This window comes from Talpa europaea (assembly GCF_964194135.1).
Source record: "Talpa europaea genome assembly, chromosome: 9".
NCBI lineage: Eukaryota > Metazoa > Chordata > Mammalia > Eulipotyphla > Talpidae > Talpa > Talpa europaea.
Genome location: NC_140076.1, coordinates 114587314 through 114608017, shown reverse-complemented (window position 1 = coordinate 114608017; position 20704 = coordinate 114587314). Strand labels below are relative to the sequence as shown.

Sequence of the window (20704 nt, the reverse complement as noted above, 5' to 3'; positions counted from 1 at the left end):
ACCCCCCCAACTGGGAGAACATTTTTGCACCCAACACTAATGATAAAGGACTGATCACAAAAATCTGCAAAGAGCTGATGAGACTCAACAACAACAAAGAAAATAATCCAGTCAAAAAATGGGCAGAAGAGCTAAAAAGAAACTTCTCTGAAGAGGAAATGCAAATGGCCAACAGGCATATGAAAAAATGTTCAACATCACTTGCCATCAGGGAAATGCAAATCAAAACTACCATGAGATACCATCTCACACCAGTGAGAATGGCACATATTAAAAAAACTAGCAACAACAAATGCTGGCGAGGGTGTGGAGAAAAAGGAACTCTTCTACACTGTTGGTGGGAGTGCAAACTGGTCCAACCACTGTGGAGAGCTGTGTGGAGATTTCTGGACCTACTAAACATAGAGCTTCCATATGATCCAGCAATTCCACTCCTAGGTATTTACCCAAAGGACACAGAAACATCAATTCCAAAGAACACCTGCACCCCTATGTTTATAGCAGCACTGTTTACAATAGCTAAGCTTTGGAAACAACCCAAATGCCCAAAAATAGATGACTGGATCAAGAAGATGTGGTCCATAGATACCATGGAATATTACTCAGCATTCAAAAAAGATAAACACATGCAATTTGCAGCAACATGGATGGCGCTGGAAGGGATCATGCTCAGCGAAATAAGCCAGAAAGAAAAAGAAAAATACCGGATGGTCTCACTCATAGCAGGAATCTAGAAAACTTAAATAAGGGACCAGGAAAATGAATAACTATAAGAAAGTGAAAATCAAAATCAACAAAAAACTATGAACCAGAGACACTTTTAGGGGGGCGGGGGCGGGAGGGGAGGGATTGGGGTCAGAATGGGGGGGCTGCAATTGTATGGGGAATATAACAATAAAATTTATTATTAAAAAAAAAGATTCATTTATTTTAAAGATTTATTTATGTATACAAGAGCTGGGGTGTAGACCAGAGGTACAGGGGGTGAGAGGATCCACCAGAGACCAAGTGGGGAGCAGACACGTAGACTGAAACTCACTGCTGAGGGGAGCAGTGGGTAAGACAGGAGAGGTCTGCTGTGCCATGTGGTATGGAACTCATGCTGCAGTGGCTGCTGGTAGCTTCATAGTGCTGCGATTTAACCCCTTGCACCACCAGGGAGTCCCCAGATGCTGCAGTGTAATAATAATGAAAGGATATTAAAATAATCTTGAGTCCCACTATTCTGAGAGTTCCCCTTCTTTCTATAGTTTCTTTCAGGTTTTGTCCTGAGGCATAGATACTGAAAGATAACTATAACAACTTTGTAAAGATTTTTAAAAAAGGAAAAATCTTCCATATTTTCATTGCCCTTTTTTAAAGCTTTATTTTTTGGCATAACATTTCATTTCTCATAAGCATGCTTTATAACTGCCTTCAGTTGCAATCTAGAGTATACTTATTATATTTCTGCTTAAAATTTGCTTAGTGTCATAAATCTTTCATTTAATATAGTTTTTTCAAGGTTCACTCATGTAGTATGTGTCAGTATTTTTAGTCCTTTTTTATGACGTTGTGGCATTCTATTGTGTGGGTTCGCCACATACTATTTATCTACTTGTTCCTATATGGACATTTGGGTTGTTTACACATTTTAACTATTATGACTAATGACATGCTGTGACTGTCCCTTGTTGCTCTATTGAGTACAAATTTTGGTGTGAACATGTTTTCACTTCTCTTAGGCATAGAACTAGAAGTAAAATTGCTGGATCATCTAGTAACTTTTTGAGTAACAGACCATAATATTTTAAGAGGTGCTAATTGACCATGGTTAGTTTATAGTAAGTTTTGCTAAGTGAAAGACACTGTCTGTTTTTATTGTCTTTTTTATGTTGAAATATGTAAATATGTCAGCCCACATTTTCACAAGTTTTGCTTTTCACCTCTATTCCAAGTAATGTTGAGTTTTTCAATACAAAATTTATCAAATAAACTGTCTCTGTGAGTGATTCTTTTGTATTCTCTATAAATAGTGTGCTCTATTAGTTTTCACTTATGTAAGCCGTGTCCTGAATACCCAGTTTTGTTGTATGCGCTGTTTTTCTCCCATGCTTGGCTAAGTCTACTCAGAGGCAAATGACCTGAAATTTTTCCTGTTTTTAGTGTCAATTGGGTATAAATTTGTGTGCTGTGCTTTTTTATCCTATGGTCAATGGGTAGAATGCACCATTATTTTTTTTATTGCTTAAAATTTTATTTTCTTAAATTGTTGTTCATTTTTGTACAATGCTTGATTTCTCCTCTCAGGTGTAGCCCCCGCAGATCTCCTATCACCACATTACTGGTGAGCCATCACCGTCATCCCTAATGATCCTCCCTCCCGTTTTGACCCCTCTCCCTCTCCCTTTCTTTCCCCTGCTCTATGCCTCAGATCTATAGTTTGCCTGCAAGTTTTGTCTTTTTTTTTTTTTCTGACTCTTTGTTTTCCCCATATTCCTACTGTAAGTGAAACTATCCTTTATTTTTCTTTTTCCTTTCTGACTTATTTCACTGAGCGTAACTCCTTCCAGCTCCATCCATGTTGCTGTGAATGGCATGAATTTTATCTTTTTGATTGCCGAATAGTATTCCATCGTGTATATAGACCACATTTTCTTGATTTACTCATCTGTTTTTGGGTATTTAGGTTGTTTCCATATGTTAGGAATTCACTATTATTTTGAGAAAATACATTGACTTAAGTCACTATTTGTTTGCACTAATTTGCAGTTTTCAAGCAAGTAGAAAAATGCCTCATGCTGATGTTGAAGCTGCATTCCTTCAGAATTTTGACATATGGTGGCGATAACAATTTATAATCATCTAGTGTATGTCATCACTAATACAGATTCACGATATTATGAGCATGGTGCTTGATTTTTCTTCTAGTCAAAGTCCAAAAACATTCAGTTTTTATGTTATTTATAATAGCAATAATGATTGCTTGAAGACTTCTGTAAGCAAAGGTGGAACACTTGACTCATGTAGTGAAGGAATGGGAGAATTCGTTCTGTGGTTTATACAGGAGAGGCAGATGGTTGAGAACATGGAGTGGGGCTGTTCATGTGTTTTTACTTATTGAAGAGCAAGTACAGTTTTGGACTTTTAAATATTGCATTTATTTTAGAATTTCAGGTCAAAAAAAACCTTGCATTGTTTACCAGTTTTCAGACTAGAAATTAGTGTTCTTTGAAAGATGGAGACTGTCACTAGGAAGCAAAGGAAAAGAAATCTAAGTACTAATGGTGGTTAAAAATGAAAAAGGGTGTTTTACTTCATTAATATTTAGAGAAATATTGATTTTTTTTTAGTGTGCATATTATTGTTTACTCCAGATTCGATATTAGAATTAAAAAAATTTTAAGCAATGTTGGCAAGAGTGTGAGAGAATGTAAACTTTATATTCTGGAGGAGTATATATTAGTTTATGTTCTATTGATAGGAAAAAAATTAACACATTGTCTCTGAGGAAGTACGGATCTTAGACTTAATAGACAAAGGTAATTTTGTAAAATTTCGTTATTTTATATTGAGGTAACATTGGTTTACAGAACTGTATATGATTCAGGGATCTTTGTTCATACCTCTTCTGATGTATGTTACCATACCACACCACACCACACAAGCACCCACAATCCTCCACCATAGTCCTCTGGGCTCCCCTCCCCTTTCCTCTATACCCTCCCACCCTGTCTCTCTGGTGGCCTCATTTTACAGTCAGATTTCTAGGGTTTGTTTTGATTTAGGCAAAGACTTTAAATCAAGTTTCTCAAATGTTTTCAAAGAGCTAAGGAAACTGAGAGAATTTCTCAACCAACAAAGACTATCAATAGAGGTAGAAGTTTTAAAAAGGAACCAAATAGACATTTTCCTCCATTGACCGGGACAAAGTGTTCACTTACTGCACCCTTCTGTGGCTCATTTTAAGAAGCGAGGCCAGGTTGGCTTCACGAGACACTGATTTTACGTATCAAATAATTGTTCCTTTCAAGACCCCAGCCAGCCCCACCATGTTGATCATTCCTTTATTCATTCATGCTTTCATTTAGAAACAGTTATGGATATTGATATTTCCAAATTAAAAAATCCAATCCTTGTGTTTTTTAATACAAAGGGTTGGAAAACAAAATGGAAAATTCTAGAGGAGTTCAGCACATTTAAGCATATGGACGAAAGATCCAGCAAGCTTGAAGATAATGTCAATTGAAATTGTTCAGCTTGAGAAGCAGAAAGAAAAAATGGGCAGAACCTAAGAAATTTTTGGGACACCATCAGAACATATCATGGAGCGGAGAGGGAGAGAGGTATAGAAAAAATATTTGAAGAAAGAATTGACAAAGCCATTAAGAAATTTAACAAAGGACACGGTCCTATATATCCAAGAAACTCAACAAATTCCAAATAGAATAAATGCAAAGAGATCTACACTTCTTTAAACTGTTTAAAGATTACGAGAGCGGGGCCTTCCCGGTGGCACAGCGGTTGAGCGCTGGGTTGTGAAGCTGCCGGCGACCTCTGCGGCGCCGGTTCGATCCCCGGTTGCTCCCTGGCCACCGGAGGAGGGTCCCACATGGTGCGCAGACCTCTCCTGCCGCCCGCTGCTCCCCTCAGCAGTGTATTTCATCAGTCTGCCTGCTCTGCTCCCCGCTCTGGCTCTGGTGAATTCTCTCACCCTCCCGTGCTTCTGACTGTACCCAGTGCTTGTATAAACAAAACAAACAAACAAATAAATAAATAAATAAAGATTACGAGAGAACTTGAAAGTAAGGAGAAAAGTGAATTTTAATATACAAGGGATTTCAGTAAGATTTATAGTTGACTTCTCAAGAGAAGGTGATGGAGGCTAGAAGGCAGTGGAATGACATAAAGTGTTGAAAGAAAAATATTTGCCAACCAAGAATTCTAAGTCTGGCAATTCTGTCCTTCAAGAGTGAAGAAATTAAGCCATTCCTAGATAAACAGTAGCTGAAGGAATTTATTACAAACAGACAGACCTTCTTTATAGGACAGGTTAAAGGGAGCCCTTAAGGTTCACTGAAGATTGAACTTATTTTCTGGAGTAAAGAATATGGATTTTAAATAAACCCTGTTGATTCTTATACACCAGAGCAAAAAGCAAAAAATCAAAAGCCTCACAAGGAGATGTCTTTTTCTATTCTGCAGATTGATAAAAAAGTGAAAAATTAAAATTCAAAAGGGTATATAATAACAAGTGCTTTCCAGAATTTTATACAATGGAAAGTCTTCATCACTCGGTGGATGTGTAAATTAGTACAACGACTTTGGAAAACAACTTGGTATTATCTAGTAAAGTTAAAGGTATGTAGACCAATATAATAGTTGTACAGAGTAACCCCTGTACCTCTATAGCAGAAGACATATACAAAAATACTCATACTGGCTGTTTGTCATAGAAAAAAACTGGAAACAACCCAGATGTTTATTGAGAAGAGAAAAGATCTTAAAATGTGTGGCATAAAGTGTGTGGGAAACCGAATGGGTCACAGCTCCATGCATCAGCACGTGGAGCCAAGAAAAGCCAGCACTGCCATAGACACTGTAATCAGGCACGTCTTATTTGGATGTATATGTCTGTAGTAAAACTTGAAGGAAAGCAGGCAATGAAAACAAATTTAGGGTAGCGGTTTCCTTTGGAGATTGAGAGAGTGAGGGACACAGGATTGGCTTTGGTGATATAGGTTATGAGATGGTTGCAGGCATATTTTTTATTTTCATTATGGTATGATACTTTGCATGTATCTTAACTCTATGTTAAGATAAAAATGTTAAGTACGGTGTAAAAAAAAGTCTATGCTTTGGTATTAAAAAAGAATGATTCAACTGTGTGTTCTGAGTCAATATAAACATTTTTTTTTATTCCACGGCATTTGGCCCTATTTAACATATCCTACAGTTTCTTTTTCCTTTTATTTGGAGCGTGGGAGGGGGTCTGTCTCTTCCCACTTGAAATGAAATCCATTAGGACAGACAGTTTTGTTTTGTTTTGTTTTGGTTTGGTTTGGTTTGTTTTGCTTCAGTGTTTTTTCCGCTGGTTTATCCTAACACTTCCCAGGAAATGATTGGGGCTTTGTATATGCTCAGCAAGTATTTGGGTATGAATGAACATGTGTGTGTGTTTACTTGTGTGTGTTTTAAAGCCCAGTGTATGTGTAGACGTGTACACACAGGTGATTAAAGATACGGAATTCTCCACACTTGCGGTAGGGAAGTATAGCTGGGGGGAGGTGTTGGTGAGGGCTGAGTGAATGAAGACTCTGTTGTACTCTTTTATATGTTCTGCATCTGCACTTTATCATAATTTGTTTCAACTTAAAAGGGAGGAAACATCTTTGAAAGTAAGTTGTAAACTAGAAAAAATGAGTAAAAGAATAGCATTTTTGGCAAACCTAAACTAACTTTGAAAATTGATTTGACAACTGTTGGGGATAGTAGGTTGAGACTAGAACAGGGTCTGGAATCAGCTCACCTTAATGTGCCAGGGGGCTGCTAGCCCTCTTGCTGGGAGTTTCTGGAGGATTCTGTTCTTAGTATGGGCCTCTGAAAGAAAGGATAGTCTGGGAATGGAGGGGCTGTGAGGATTAGAAGGCCTGTTTATAAACTGAGCAGTTATGTGTCCCTGTTATTATAGATGCAGCAAATAAGTTTTTGCCTGTTGTGAAACATGACAAAAACCAGGTTATGAACAAGGTACATATATGGTTGGATAGAGTGAAATAAGGCATATTTGATGGAACTCTTGAAATATCTGGTGTACAGATACATAAAATTTAATTTTTTTAGAGGTGATTTGTTTTTTCCATTCACTCATTGCTTGGTGATCCCATGACTAAACCCAGCCAACAGCCAAAGATGCTTTTGCCCCCCGACCCCCACCCCTTTTGTGATAAAAGCAGGTTCTAGTCTAGTGGATGGTTTTAGTCATATTCCTGCACTGTTTTGCAGGGGTCTGTAGCCCCCTGTCTCCACTTGGTGGTAATGATGCTGTTTTACGAGTGCGTAAATGCATCCACTTAATTTAAATCTTAGATTTTTCTAAGTGTGAATGTAAATGTCGTTTGTTATATTATTGATCTAAATGATTATGCTGAGGAAAGCTGTTCATGATCACACTTGCCCCGTGTTTTTATTTCGGAAGGGTTAGCTGGCCACAGGCATGTGGACTTGAGCTCAGTGTTAAGTCGTCAGCCATTGGCTTGTCCCTGTGAAGAAAATTAAGTTTTCAATATGTTTTTCACCTTTTATGCATGCACTTGAGAGACTTCTCTTTTTTTCCTCCATGAAAATGGGGGGTGAGGGTAAGGACGTTTCTTTTGTTGGGGGCTACTGAATCTTGAACTGTCAAAAGTTATTCTCTTTTACCACTATTTCTTTTCCCCTCTCGCCCCTGTTAAATCAATAACATGGTTGATTTCTGGTTTTTATTAGCTCTGGGACCATTTGGACCATACGATGCTTTTTCAGGATTTGAGACCATTTCTAAGTAGTAATCCACTGGACCAAGACAATAGAGCCAATGAGAGGGGTCATCAACCTCACACTGACCTCTGGGGACCAAGTCGACCGCCACGACTGCCTATGTCTCGGAGATACAGGTCACGCGGAAGTACTCGTCCCGAGAGATCCCCAGCCATTGAAGGGTGAGTGCTGAGTTGTTTTTAAGCTCTCTTTAAAGACAGTTTCCGTGAAGGGTATGTTAGTACAGTCTTTATGAGATTCTAATGCTTGTTACCTTAGTGGGCAGGATGGAGATACAAGGACCGGAACATGAGGTTAAATTGAATGTCAGTATTTAACTAGTATGGGTTAAAGGGTCATTGAAAACTAAGGTCATTAAACACTATGCTAAATGCCTCTGGTTAACGTTTTTATTATTGTCTCAGATTAATACATAGATGATGTGTTTATTAAAATTTCAGAAAGTACTAAAAGGGGTATCAAATATGTTGGATAATGTTAGGGCTTAGGAAGACTTGGGAGATTGGAACAGTGGACTTGCTGTGACATTGCATAGGCATAAACACAGAATTTGTGACTACCAAAAAAATTCATAAAACAAATGTTTGTTGAGTGTTTTATGCCAGGACTCAGTCCTGGATGCTGGGGATGTAACGCTGACCAGGACAGATGGTGGTCCTTGACCTCTTGGACCCTATTTAGTAGGAATAATAAGCAATATTTTTCCCCCTGAGATTTGATTTAAGCATGTGGGGGGCGCTGTCCTTCTTGACAGCTACCTTCCTTGTGGCAGCCAGGACGTTACCCAGCTCCCCTCTCTTCCCCACCCTTCTCTTGATGTTCTTGAGGGCCCGCTTGTTCTTGGCCACCAGGAAGCTCCATGGTGTGCTCCCGTGGGGCCAGAGCCGCACATCTCCTGGTCGTGCTCTGCGTGAACTTGGGTGTGCAGGGGGAGGTGGCTGTGTCTTGGCTTGCGCGTATCCTTGGTCACCTCGTGGTGCTCACTGAGGCCTTGGCCATGGGGTAGCACAGAGCCATGGCTGCTGCTCTTCAGTGGCTGCTGAGGTAGAAGGGAACAAGCATTCATTTTAAAGATATATTTGCCATACACATAGGATTGTGCTTCATGCTTCTTCTGCATGTCTTATTCAGTCCACTTGCGTTAGTGTGCACTATAGCTGTTCTCATTTATGAGAATATGGGGCCTCCCTGGTGGCACAGGGGTTAAATCTCAGTGCTCTCAGGCTAGTGCCAGCCACTGCAGCACAAGTTCGATCCCTGGCCAGGGAGATGACCCACATGGTGCAGCAGACCTCTCCTGTCTCCCCCGCTGCTCCCCTCAGCAGCATGTTTCAGTAGGTCTGCCTGTTCTGCTCCCCACTCTGTCTCTGGTGAATCCTCTCACCCCCACCCCCACCCCATGCCACACCTCACACCTCTGGCCTAGCTGATCTTGTATGCATAAATAAATAAAATAAATCTTTAAAAAAAAAAAACAAAACTGAGACTCAGAAATCAAGTAACCTGGATCAGGTATATAAGACTCCTGTGCTATATTATCTGATATGGTCGCCACCCACCATTTGTGGTTCTAGCGATTTCAATTATTTCAAAGCCAGTAACCACCCTCCCCCACACTCCCTGGACTATGTCAAAAGCCCTTCCTTTGTGCTTCCCTGAAGCACCTACATTCTAACCCTTTGTCATGAGCATATGCAGAAAAACAATGAAAGTTGACTGGGGCCCACGTTTGCATATTTAATCCAGTATTCCACTTATTTTTTTTTTTTTAAAGATTTATTTATTTTTATACAAGAGCTGGGGTACAGGCCAGGGGCGTGAGAGGGTAAGAGGATTCACCAGAGACAGAGCGGGTTGTAGAACAGGCAGAAGGACCAAAATACACTGCTGTGGGAGCAGTGGGTGCGACAGGAGAGGTTTGCTGCGCCATGTGGGATTCTCGCCTGCTGGCCGGGATCGAACCCACACTGCACAGGCTGTGGACAGCTTCACAGCACTGTGCTCAACCCGCTACGCCACCAGGGAGGCCCAGTATGCCACTTATTTAACTGCTGCTTCTGCAAGGAGAAACTTTTAACAGAATATCATTACTCTTAGGAGAAGTGAGTAAATTTGGCAAGAAGGTTCTCTTGCAAGTGAAACAAATTCTGGTTAACCTAAACAAAATGGCCTCAGTCTCCACCATAGCATTGGAATTCACCTCAAAAGCTTGGGTTCCTGATTTGGTCAATGCCTCCAGGGTGCCTGTAGAAGCCTGAATTGCACTTGGGCAGTGCTGGTATTTTTTCTGGTATCTATCGAAACTGTTGGGAACTGAACATTAGGTAATGAGGAAGTTTGTAGACTGGTGATCAGTGCTGGGGTTGGGAAGCTGATAGCTGTCAAATAGGTTTTTCAAGAGTGTGAAAACGGAAATTTAAAGTTGGCTTTGATAAACAATTTAAACACTTTATCTGTAATGCTAATTTGTGACCATCTTGAATCCTATAGCCAAATTAGGTGGAAAATATGGTTGACTTTTATTTAAAAGTACATCTTTGCTGAGTTCAGTCTTACAAGTCATCTTGGGTCAACTTTATCCGTAAGGCTACTGGGAAAAGTCATAAAGTTGGTGTCAATACAAGTTCATGGTTTCCAGTCCAGTCTTATGTATTTACAGTTACTATTGTCATCCCTAAGAAGGAATGAATTTGGGAGAGAAGATTTGAGTTCAGTTGTGGACATAACTTTGAGGTGCTTAAGCATATCTAAGTGGTATTGGGTAGAATTCTTGACTGGAGAGAAAATGAAGAATTTGTGGCTTTTGTATGATATTTAAAATTATAAAACTGCATAATTGCCAGAAGAATGAAGGCAGAAAAGAGAAGAGCTCAGAGGATTGAGCCCTGCGCTCATTGATTAGAGGTTTGGAAGATAAAGAAGCGGAGGAAAGGACAGACAGAGAAGCAGGAGGGAAGCCCCAAGAGAGTGCAGTTCTGGAAATCAGGTGAAGACTCTTATGTGATCTTAGTGTGTCTTTTCCTCTCCAGACTCTGTGGATTCATATAGACACCCCCCCTTCCATTTTAGCTACCTTGTGTCTTAAGAGGAGAGGTTATGTTTTTAACAAAACAACAAAAGTCAATGGAGATGACTATAGGTGTCATCAGTTGAAGAGTGTGTCCTGACAACAGCACGGACACTCACTGGTAGTTCTATTACTGCTGTAATGACCTGGAACCAATACTCAACTGCCACAGAGTGAGCAGCCAAGAGAGAACAATCAGCAGCTGATCAGATGAGATGTCCCTGGCAGCTCCAAGCTACAGGAAACAAAGCTTTCTCTCGAACTTGATTACCACTAACTTACTGCTCTATTCAAGGATGTGATGATTTGCTCTTCTAGTTACTAGAAAGCAGGGAGGTATACTTGTTATTTCTGCATAACATAATACCCCAGAATTTAGAAACTTGTTGCAACAAGTTTCTGAGGGTCAGGGATTTAAAAGAATTTTATGAGGTTAGAATGAAAATGTCAACTGTGGCTCCGCTTTCATCTGAAAACTTAGCTGGGGCTGGAGGATGCACTTCCAGGATGGTTCACTCATGGCTGTTGGCAGGAGGACTCTCAGTTCCTCCTCCCATGGGCCTGTCCATTGAGCGCCTTCAGTGTCCCCGTAACTTCACGGATGGCTTTCCCCAGAGTAAGTGATCCAATGGAGAGAAAGGGAGAAGGAAAGAAGCCATAATGCCTTTTACATTCTGACCTTGAAAGCCACACACTGTCGTTTCTGGAATATTTTACCTGTAAGAAATACCACATTCAAGGGGAGGAGAATTAAGCTCCACCTTTTCAAGGAGTGAGTATTAAAAAATTTGTGGACATTTTAAACTATCTCAGTTTACCCTCTGTCTACCACAGATTACTTATATTTCTCCCATGTGCAAAATTCATTTCCTCCCAAGACCTACCCAAAGTTTTGTCCCACCACAACATCAGGTTGAAATCTAGATTTTCATTTAGTTATGTCCGAGTGTGGATGAGGTTCCTTGGGCATCAGGTAAAAAGAGCAGCCTCATGGACTGGAGAGACCTGTGACTTAGATGAGGGTAGTGAAAAGAGATTCGATGCTAGTACCAGACGCCTCTTGTTAAAGAGGTGTGAACCCCTTTCATCCTCTCCTCCTGTTGCTGTTGGGGACCCAGGAAGATAGTTTGAAAAACTATACCATATAGTCAGATCCCTGCACAGTCTAATTCACAAAAAAAACCTATGAATTCCCAAGAAAGCAGCACTCAGGTGGGTAGCCATAATAGCATACTAGTTTCTGGTGCTGTCAACTGGATGCTGGTCAGTGAAAGGCCACTGTGGTTTAGGGCAGGAGTTGGTGATTGGTCAGCCATGGCTATCTGCAGAATACTTTCGTTATCCTGTTGGCTTACCTGATTTTTTTCTCCTCCAACAGAATAATTCAACAGATTTTTGCAGGATTCTTTGCAAATTCTGCAATTCCTGGATCCTCACATCCCTTTTCCTGGTAAGTAATTAATGCCTCCTGTCTTAATCTGCGGGACTAGCGTCATTTTAGGTACTGTTGTTTCTCTGCCATAGTGAGAAAGAGCTGCATAGGTGAGTATATAGATGTGCTTGGCAGGCTGTTTAGACTGCTGATTTTATCTGCTGAGCCCAAACTTAATCAGAACTTATTCCTTATTCAGACTCCAGAGCCATCCTGGCTGCCCAGATGTCTGGGTGTTGGATGTGTCTCGTTCCGCTCATATTCTGGTCTGAGGGTTGTGTCGAGGCCAGGAGTGAGATGGTCCCTGCTAGGTTTGGTATCCGATTTGTGGATTTTCTCCTTTCGAGCATATGGGAAGATTTTATTCCTTAGGAATTTCAGAAATTGAAAACATACTGCTTACCTTCCTTTTTTCTAAGTGGGTTTTTCAGAAGAAGCAAAAGGCTGGCCATATTAGAGTGACACTTGTGTGTGGTGGGGGCTAGAGAGGAAGTTCCTTCTTGTCTGGACAATTACTTAGCACTTCTGACTCTGCCCCAGGAGGCGTCTTTGCTCCGAGTGACCTCAGTCCTTCCAAATGCATTTACCCTACTTTCCAACCTCTAGTTTCTCTAAACACATTCCAGCCAAAGACTGGATACCCATCGTCCAGGGTGGTCATGCACCCGCAGCTCCGCAAACAGGTGCTGCCAAGGCCCTTTTGTAATTGTTCTGAGTTGTGATTTAAAGACGGCGACTGCTGCTTCACTACTTGAAGCTCCAGATTACCCACCACTGCAGGCAGCCTGCTAGAATCAGAGAAGTCTGTAGATGTTAGCCAATCACGATGGGAAAACTCTCCTTAAAAAGCAGCTCCATCCATGTTTAATATCAGTGGATGCAAAGAAGACAAACTTCTTAACCAACAGTCAAAGAGTCACGCTTTTTGCTCTGGCATGTCAGGTGGTGTTCCGATAGCATCACATTTTGTGTTCCATTCAGTCAAGTAAGAATCCCTAGAGAATGAGACACTGTCTCTGGGTAATCTATTGAAAATATTCAGAAGTTCTTTGCCACTCAATTCTAGATGACCAGTTACTTTCCAGCTCTGAGAGAGAACAGGATCCCTCTGCCAGTTTTTTCTGTGGTGTAAGGCAGAGCCTGGTCACTCCATCTAATGCTGTCTGTCTCATCTCACGTATAGGAGCGGGATGCTGCACTCCAACCCTGGGGACTATGCCTGGGGTCAGACAGGGCTTGATGCCATTGTAACCCAGGTGAGGAGCTGCCTTTTGAGGGTGTCTGTTCAGTGTGTCTCATGGTTCCACAGGCTTCCTGCTTTCCTTCTGCTACTTTCTAAAATAGCAGTCACTCTGCTTTCCCTAATATTTTGAGCTTATGGATCTCTATTTTACTAAAGGGTTAATGGTTTATGGGTTTAGCTCAGCATTCATGTACGTTCTGGGTCCTAGGAACTTTCTCGAAGGTAACTACTTCCACAGGAAGAAATGACTTCTATAACAAACAGTATTTTGTATTTCGGGCTCTTGTTCAGTCGTATGAGGATCCTGTTATATGCACTTTACAAAAAGGAGGGTCTGCTTACATGTTGAAGCAGGGAACTCTGCTAGATGGAGCAAAGTAGGGGAAGGAAGCAGAGAAAAAGGTATTCCCATGCCATGTGTAAGTGCTTCCACTTGTTTGTTTTATTTTAATTTAATTGGATTTCATTTCCCTTGTGGACTGCTGAGAATAGAAAGCATGTCATTTATATTCAAGTCTTGTAGGCAGTAATTTACCTGTTTCTTGGCTTACCTTACGCTACTTTCCATACGCTCAATCCTTTTCTTCCTTCCGGCAGAACGAGATTTTTGGACCAACTAAATACCACTTTCTGTTAAACTGTAGTTTTACTCATGACATCACAGCCCTTTTGCTGCCTCTGAAGTTGTTTAATGTCTAGTAATGGGCCTTGCAGTGATGGGTCTGTCTGGAGACTTACAGTAATGTCACTCCGCAATTGTAAAGCACCCGAGTGTTCTGGCAGCAAGAAAGGGAAACCCAGCAAGCCTCTCAGTCTTGCAGAAGTAAGAGCAACCAACATCTCTAATACTGTCACTGTTTGTTCTCAGCTGGAGCAGCTCCCACCCCAGGGATTGGGAGGTGTCTGCACTTCTTCATTTTCTTTTTCTTTTTTTGTAGCTTTTAGGACAACTGGAAAACACAGGGCCTCCCCCAGCTGACCAGGAAAAGATCACGTCTCTTCCCACAGTGGCGGTAACGCAGGGACAAGTCGGTAGGTTCATTTTCATACTTTGTACTGTTTGTCATCAACTCCTACCACCTTTCTTCTTAAGGACCTTGGAGTGAAGCTGTCGCTCTCCTCAGACAGCAAGCCATCTATTCCCTCAATAGGGCGAGTCAGCAGGTACTTCCTGAGCATTAATGTGTCCCTTTCCTAGATGCAATACAGGAAATAAAACAGTACAAAGATATGTAACGTTATAAAACGTTATAGAAAATAGCGTTGACAGATGGTCCTAGCTTGGGGAAAGAGGAGGTGATGAGCAGGAGGCTGGAGTCTGTATCACACCTGCCCCGCGCTGGGGACTTGAGACATCAGCATTGTGGTGTTTACAAGCACTGAAGGAATGTAGTGATAAGGAACATTATTTGGCCTGGAGTTTCTTTTCCCAAAAATTCTAGTTTTATAGAGTCAGAGAAGATTTTAAAGACAGGGTGAACCCTTGGGGAGAAGCCATTCTGTTTGAAGGAGAACATAAACCAGCACAAGAATGTCAGCATGGACTGATGTCTGAAGCTAAGAGCAACCTTATTAACCCTGAAATAGAATCCAATTTGGGGAACAGTGTGAGGTGTAACTGCTTAGAAGAGTGGGGCTTCGTGGGTTTCTTTTTTCTTTTCTTTTACCCTCTCCCTCCCCGAAGTGGGACTTTGTTAAGGCCCTGAAACTGGCAGAGTAGTTAGGGCTAGATGTTTTAGGTAGTAGGTAAGTTTTGTGGGTCCCCAAATGGAAGAATGAGAGAATTTAAGTAGTCGTTAGGGGAGGCTGGTTTAATGCTGTTTAAAATAGTGTTTAAAATAGCTTGCAAGGGGGAGAAAGCAGAAACAGTATCTAGCATTCAGGTGGGGTCCATGTGATGGTGTCAAAGGTGGAAAGAACAGACTCAGAAGGTCATTTTGAAAACAGGTCTTCAGCACTGGCTGCATGACGGTCTGAAGGAGGAGGGACGGTCAAGGGCAATGTCAGGATTTTGCAACTTTGTAGCAGCAGAGATATGCTGCTTCAGCAGGGATGGGCATTTGTGGCAGGCCCTGGTTTGAACAGGGAGGTAATGTGATGTTTTCACTTTTGAATGTGTTGATTTTGGGGTGGCAGCTAAAAATTCAAGTGAAGGTGAGCTGGAGAGTGCCGTGAAGCTGGCCTTGGGAACATTAGCTGGTCGCAGTGTGTAGGAGATATAGTGGGAGGGTTGAAGCCCTGGTGTCTGGGTACTATCGGGGAAGCTATTGCAGTAGAGGAGGTGTAAGAAGTAAACACTAGAATTACGGGCCAAGGTGGTGGGAGTGGATTGAACCCATTAAGTGGTAGACTCAGGGCAATGCTGTGAGCGTTGTGGGGCATAAGCGCTAGAGAGAGAAACTTCCTGGTGGTGGTAGTCACAGTTGGGAAGCTCAAAAGTTTTTACTTGGTGCTGCCACTGTTAGTTTGCAGCCCTGGCCTCTCTGAGAAGAGGGGTTCCTGTTGTGAACTTGGAACCTGAGCTGCACTTGGGCTTTGTCATCCTGCAGCACCACCTGCTGGTGCAGCTTGAATGGAGGGCTTCTTGGGAATCCCCCTGAAAGAGGCTGTGTGGTGTGGAAACAGTGAAGCGAAAGTGACTGACTCTAGTTTATAGAGTCAGAGGAGGACAGGATGAACCAGAGACTGGAAGCCTGCTGGGACGAGTCCCTTGGATGTGATGGACAGGACACCAGTGTTTCTTAAGTGGAAACTATCAGAAGGATATTACCCACTTGTAAATTTTTTTTTTTTTTTCTGTTTTACTTAATAGATCATTTAAGCCCTGGTTTTATTTCTTCAAATTCTTCTCATTGAAAAGTAGGCCTTACAGAGTTCTTGTCCAGGGCTTATCAGACAGGCCATTTTTCAGTCCTTTTCACGTCCCTGCCAACTGCCACCTCTACCCCATTTTGAAGTACAAAGCCGGCTTCTCGCCTGCCTCACCGTGGGTGCACTTTGTGCATCCTTGGGCTGTTACAGACATTGGCCTGTTTTTTCTTCTTTCTTTTGGCTTATTTACCTTAAAAGGCATTTCCTCTTCCAACAGATATGGGTTTAGAGTGTCCAGTGTGCAAAGAAGATTATACAGTTGAAGAGAAAGTCCGGCAGTTACCCTGCAACCACTTCTTTCACAGCAGTTGTATTGTGCCGTGGTTGGAACTGGTAAGAGCCGTCGACTGTGATGGGAAGCCTGCGCCAGTCACGTCTCCTGTGGGGTGGGTGTTCGGAGTGAGGCTGTGATCAGATCTTAGTGCCTGGCTAGTTCCCAGTAGCACCATGACTGTTTTTTTTTTTTTTTTTTTTTTTTTTTAAGATTTATATATGTATGCATACAAGAACTGGGGTACAGGCCAGAGGTGTGGGGGTGAGAGGCTTCCCCAGAGACAGAGTGGGGAGCAGAACAGGCAGATCTACTGAAATACACTGCTGAGGGGAGCAGCAGGGAGACAGGAGAGCTCTGCTGCACCATGTAGGTAGCTCCTGGCTGGGGATTGAACTTCTGCTGCAGTGACTGTGAATTGCTTCATAGTGCTGCCTCTTAAACTGTTGCGCCACCAGGGAGGCCCCCATTACTGTTTTTTTTTTTGAGATCACTGTCAGGTTGGAACTTCTCTGACCAGGTGTTAGCAAACTGCAGTCCACAAGTCACCATGGCCTGCTGCCTGTTCTTGTAAATGATGTTTTATTGGGACACAGCTATGCTCGTTTGTTTGCAAATTGTCTTTGGCTACTTTTGTGCTACATCAACTGAGTGGAGTAGTTGTGACCCAGGAGGTTTGAAACCTAGAACATGCACTACCTGTCCCTTGACAGAGTTTGCTGACCCTGCTCTCAACCACGGGGGAGTATTGTTATCCCAGAATTCCTTAAATTCTTTCTAAAGTTTTCTTTGGGAGATATCTGGTCATGTTACACCTTGGAATCTAGTGTGCAATTTTTAATTTTTCTACTTGCTGATTCTCTCAGGTTTCTTGAGGGTTTAGTCCCTGGCATCTCAGCTGGGCTGCTTACCCGGGCTGTTCACTTTCCGTTGCAGCACGACACCTGCCCCGTGTGTAGGAAGAGCTTAAACGGTGAGGACTCTACTCGGCAAACCCAGAGCTCTGAGGCCTCTGCAAGCAACAGATTTAGCAGTGACAGCCAGCTACACGATCGATGGACTTTCTGAAAACTATAGACCGTGTCTGAGTTAGGACCATGGAAGTTGTCTTGCCACAGCTGTAAATTATATCAAAACAAAAAAAAGTAGATGGATTTAGGAATCACATAAGAAACCCCAACCCATAATATAATGCAATGAGTGTTTTCTTCTCTAAAGTTAGTATCTACGCCTGGAATTGTATCTACAACCAAATGCCTCTTATATGGGAATTCAGAGTGGTAATTTTATAAGTGTGAAGTTTAATTATGTGGGTTCCCCCTGCCAGAGTAGCATCAGTCCCCAATAGCTAGGGTCCTGCTCTTCGTCCTGTCACCTTGTAATGGGTGTTCCCACTTCCTTCTCCGCCCTCTACCCTCCCATTAGTGTATTTTACAGTAAATACAGTGGAACCAGGCCCTAAAGTCCTGCTGACATAAAGTCCTTTTGTTTTAACTGTGTAGAAGTGTTTACTCCTGGCCACATGAGCCATGAGGTAAGGTCAGGATCACTCAGGAATCTGAGACTAATGATTTTCTTTTGTCTTGGATCCTCAGAGAGCAAATCAAAGAAAAAGTACAGTGGGCAGGAGAAAGTAACTTATCATTGTACTCTGTGGTTTTCTCATTTTAATTTTCACAGATACTTCACAAGATGCAGTTTCCCCAGAAACCAACGTGACATGCCTTAGGAGTGTCATGTTGGTAGGAATCTGATTTTATTCCTTTTTGGGAATGAGTCGGACAGCATGCTGGCAGAGGACAACAGATGTTTCTTATCTGTGATGCTAAGATTTTTTTTAATGACCCCCCCAAACTCATGGTTTGCTGTCTTTTATTCTGAGAACCATAATTTGCTACGTGGAAAGAGAATTACTTTGTTACTGCTACTACAGCTAGCTCACTGTTTTTAGAAATTCACTGGTCTTCAGGAATTGTAATTTTACATTGTCTCATGAATATTTTAAACCCCGTTTTCATCTCTGCAACTTCTCTGTTCTGCCTCATTCTGGCTATACTTGGCGTCAAATCGATTGTTGTGATCATGCCCAAAACAACTTGACTAGGAGAACTAGCCTTATTTTTTCAGTCTGACCGTGTCCCATGCACGTGCACATGCTTCTTGGAGCATGTAAATGTTTAAAGTTGAATAAATGAAGACGAACCAGAATGGTGTTGGAACTTCACCGTCTCAAAAGGAACTGCAGGGAAGAGGTAGCTGCTGGCGTGCCGAAAAGGCAGCTGATGGACACCGTTTATGTGGCAGGTCAGGCCTTCCTAGTTTTGGAGCGATCAGAGCCAGAAGGCCACTCTTCAGGGAGTCTCTTCTCGGCTAGGAGTCTCTACCCAAAATTTGTTGGCTGTCATATGCTGATGTGGGAGGTTGCATGTGATGTGAGGGTTAGAGATATCTTTGTCTCTACTTTGGTACAAGATGAAGGAGTAGAGGACAGAAGAGAAAGTGGGAGAGTGCCTTGCTGAATTAAGAGCCTGCATCTAATGTGGCCATAAGGTATAATTCAGGCTGGGCCCAGAGGGAATAACAGATGTTTTCTCTTCATTGTGCCTCTCACGTCACACATACCTTCTTTGCAGAAGATGAGCTATTTATTATAGCTTTTGACACATAGCCTGAAATTCTATATTGGTTTTGAAGGGAGGATGGGTCGGAGGCCTGGGGGGAGGGGAGAGGTATATGAGGAATATTTCATGACCACTACTTAGATGGAGGAAAGCTGTTCTGAAGTGGGAGCACATTGCAGCTTTCAAGTACAATAATACCGGCTGTCTCAGAAAAATTAGGATGGTCTGGAAATTTTTGTCTGCCTATTCGTGTGTGTAGATGCCAGTGCAGGCAATTGTGATTTTACTTATAACTAGAGAGCTAGTAGGATCTGAGTAGCTTCACAAAGGGAGGGAAATTAAAGTGCTGGTAGGTTGGGATTTATTTACCTATTCAACACAAATAGCAAACAGTATCAGTCTGAGTTACCGGAAATTTTCTTCACTTATTTTGCTCTGACAGAGGATATAAGGTCATTTTTGTTTCCTTGACCCCTCCCAGTTAATGACTTGGTAGTATTTCTTCCTAGAATAAGAGGCATTGCAAACTTCCAGGTAAATTTAGGCTGAGGGAGTACAGTTCAGGTTCAAAGGCAGGAAAAAACTAATGTCCCAGGGCCTCCCCTGGTGGCGCAGCGGTTGAGCACTGGGCTGCAAGGCTGCCCGCATCCTCTGCAGCGCCGGTTCATTCCCCAGCAGCCTGTGAGTGTCCCCCCCCCCAAAAAAAAAAAAAAACCCCAATATCCCAACTGAAGCAGTTGGGCAAGAGGCATCCCCCTTGCTAGCAGTAGTGTTGCCTTTTTGTTCTAATCAGGCCTTCAACTGATTGGCTAAAGCCCACCCACGTAGTGGGGCAGCCTCCTTATCTGCTGGTCCAGATGTTATCTTATTCAAAAATACCCTCAGAAACACACCCAGGATAACATTTTTATTAAATATCTGAGTGACGCATGGCCTGTCCATTGACATGTAAAATTTACCATTACAAAGAAGAAAAACAGAAATCGTGCCCACAGCAGTGATCCTCATCCCACTTAAAGTTTTACCAAGTAAACACTGTGTCCTGTGAGAAACCTCTGCCTTGCCTGGAGCCCAGTGGGTGTGCTGTGCACCAGAGGAAGTGTCCAGCCCCCACCAGGTATCATCCTGTTTTCGTCTTCAATCTAAATTAGCCTGAAAGGCCACACATTCTGGGAAGAAACTTGCAGATTCATTAGTCTAACATGAGACATAGTTGGGGTTGGGGACTTATTTCTAGGAATGCTTTGCATTCAACTCTGTGTTTCAGGCATCATTTAGATAGAGTGCCCATGGCAGAGGGCGGATCACCTGCATTTTTCAGGTATTCGTTTCTTTACAACTGGAGGGCTGACAGACTTGGGCTTCTGGAGCCTTTGCTAGCGTCAAGGGAGAGATGATTCGCCCTTCCACGACAGTCAAAGAGAAGGCAAATCTTACTAGTTCCGTTCTGCTCTTTGACTTGAAGTCTTTACACTCACATTCCATGGCCTACCCTTTGAGTTTTGTGCAGAACTGAGCGGGTTGATTTCTTATTCATGAATGTCTTTTCTGTAGCTCCCTCTTATGAATTATAATTTGAAATAAGAGAAAGGAAAGAGTTTTTTGTCTCAAAATGACTGCTGTTTTTCTGGTAGTTTCCAGGTAGCCCAACTCATGTTCAGTAAGTTAGTTCTGGCTGGAC

General features: G+C 42.2%; 1 protein-coding gene across 1 annotated transcript in view; it reads left to right on the top strand.

Annotated features, from left to right (window-relative positions):
* The window catches only part of RNF115 (ring finger protein 115), a gene marked incomplete at both ends in the record, with an annotated part of 48280 nt that extends 30810 nt beyond the window's left edge, over nucleotides 1–17470 (top strand). Inside the window, 6 exons of the mRNA XM_084243374.1 lie at nucleotides 7468–7679; nucleotides 11964–12035; nucleotides 13201–13273; nucleotides 14199–14292; nucleotides 16349–16464; nucleotides 17339–17470. Of these exons, the coding sequence (XP_084099500.1) occupies nucleotides 7468–7679; nucleotides 11964–12035; nucleotides 13201–13273; nucleotides 14199–14292; nucleotides 16349–16464; nucleotides 17339–17470 (699 nt within the window). The remainder of the gene's footprint in view (nucleotides 1–7467; nucleotides 7680–11963; nucleotides 12036–13200; nucleotides 13274–14198; nucleotides 14293–16348; nucleotides 16465–17338) is intronic.
* Nucleotides 17471–20704: the final 3234 nt, after the last annotated feature.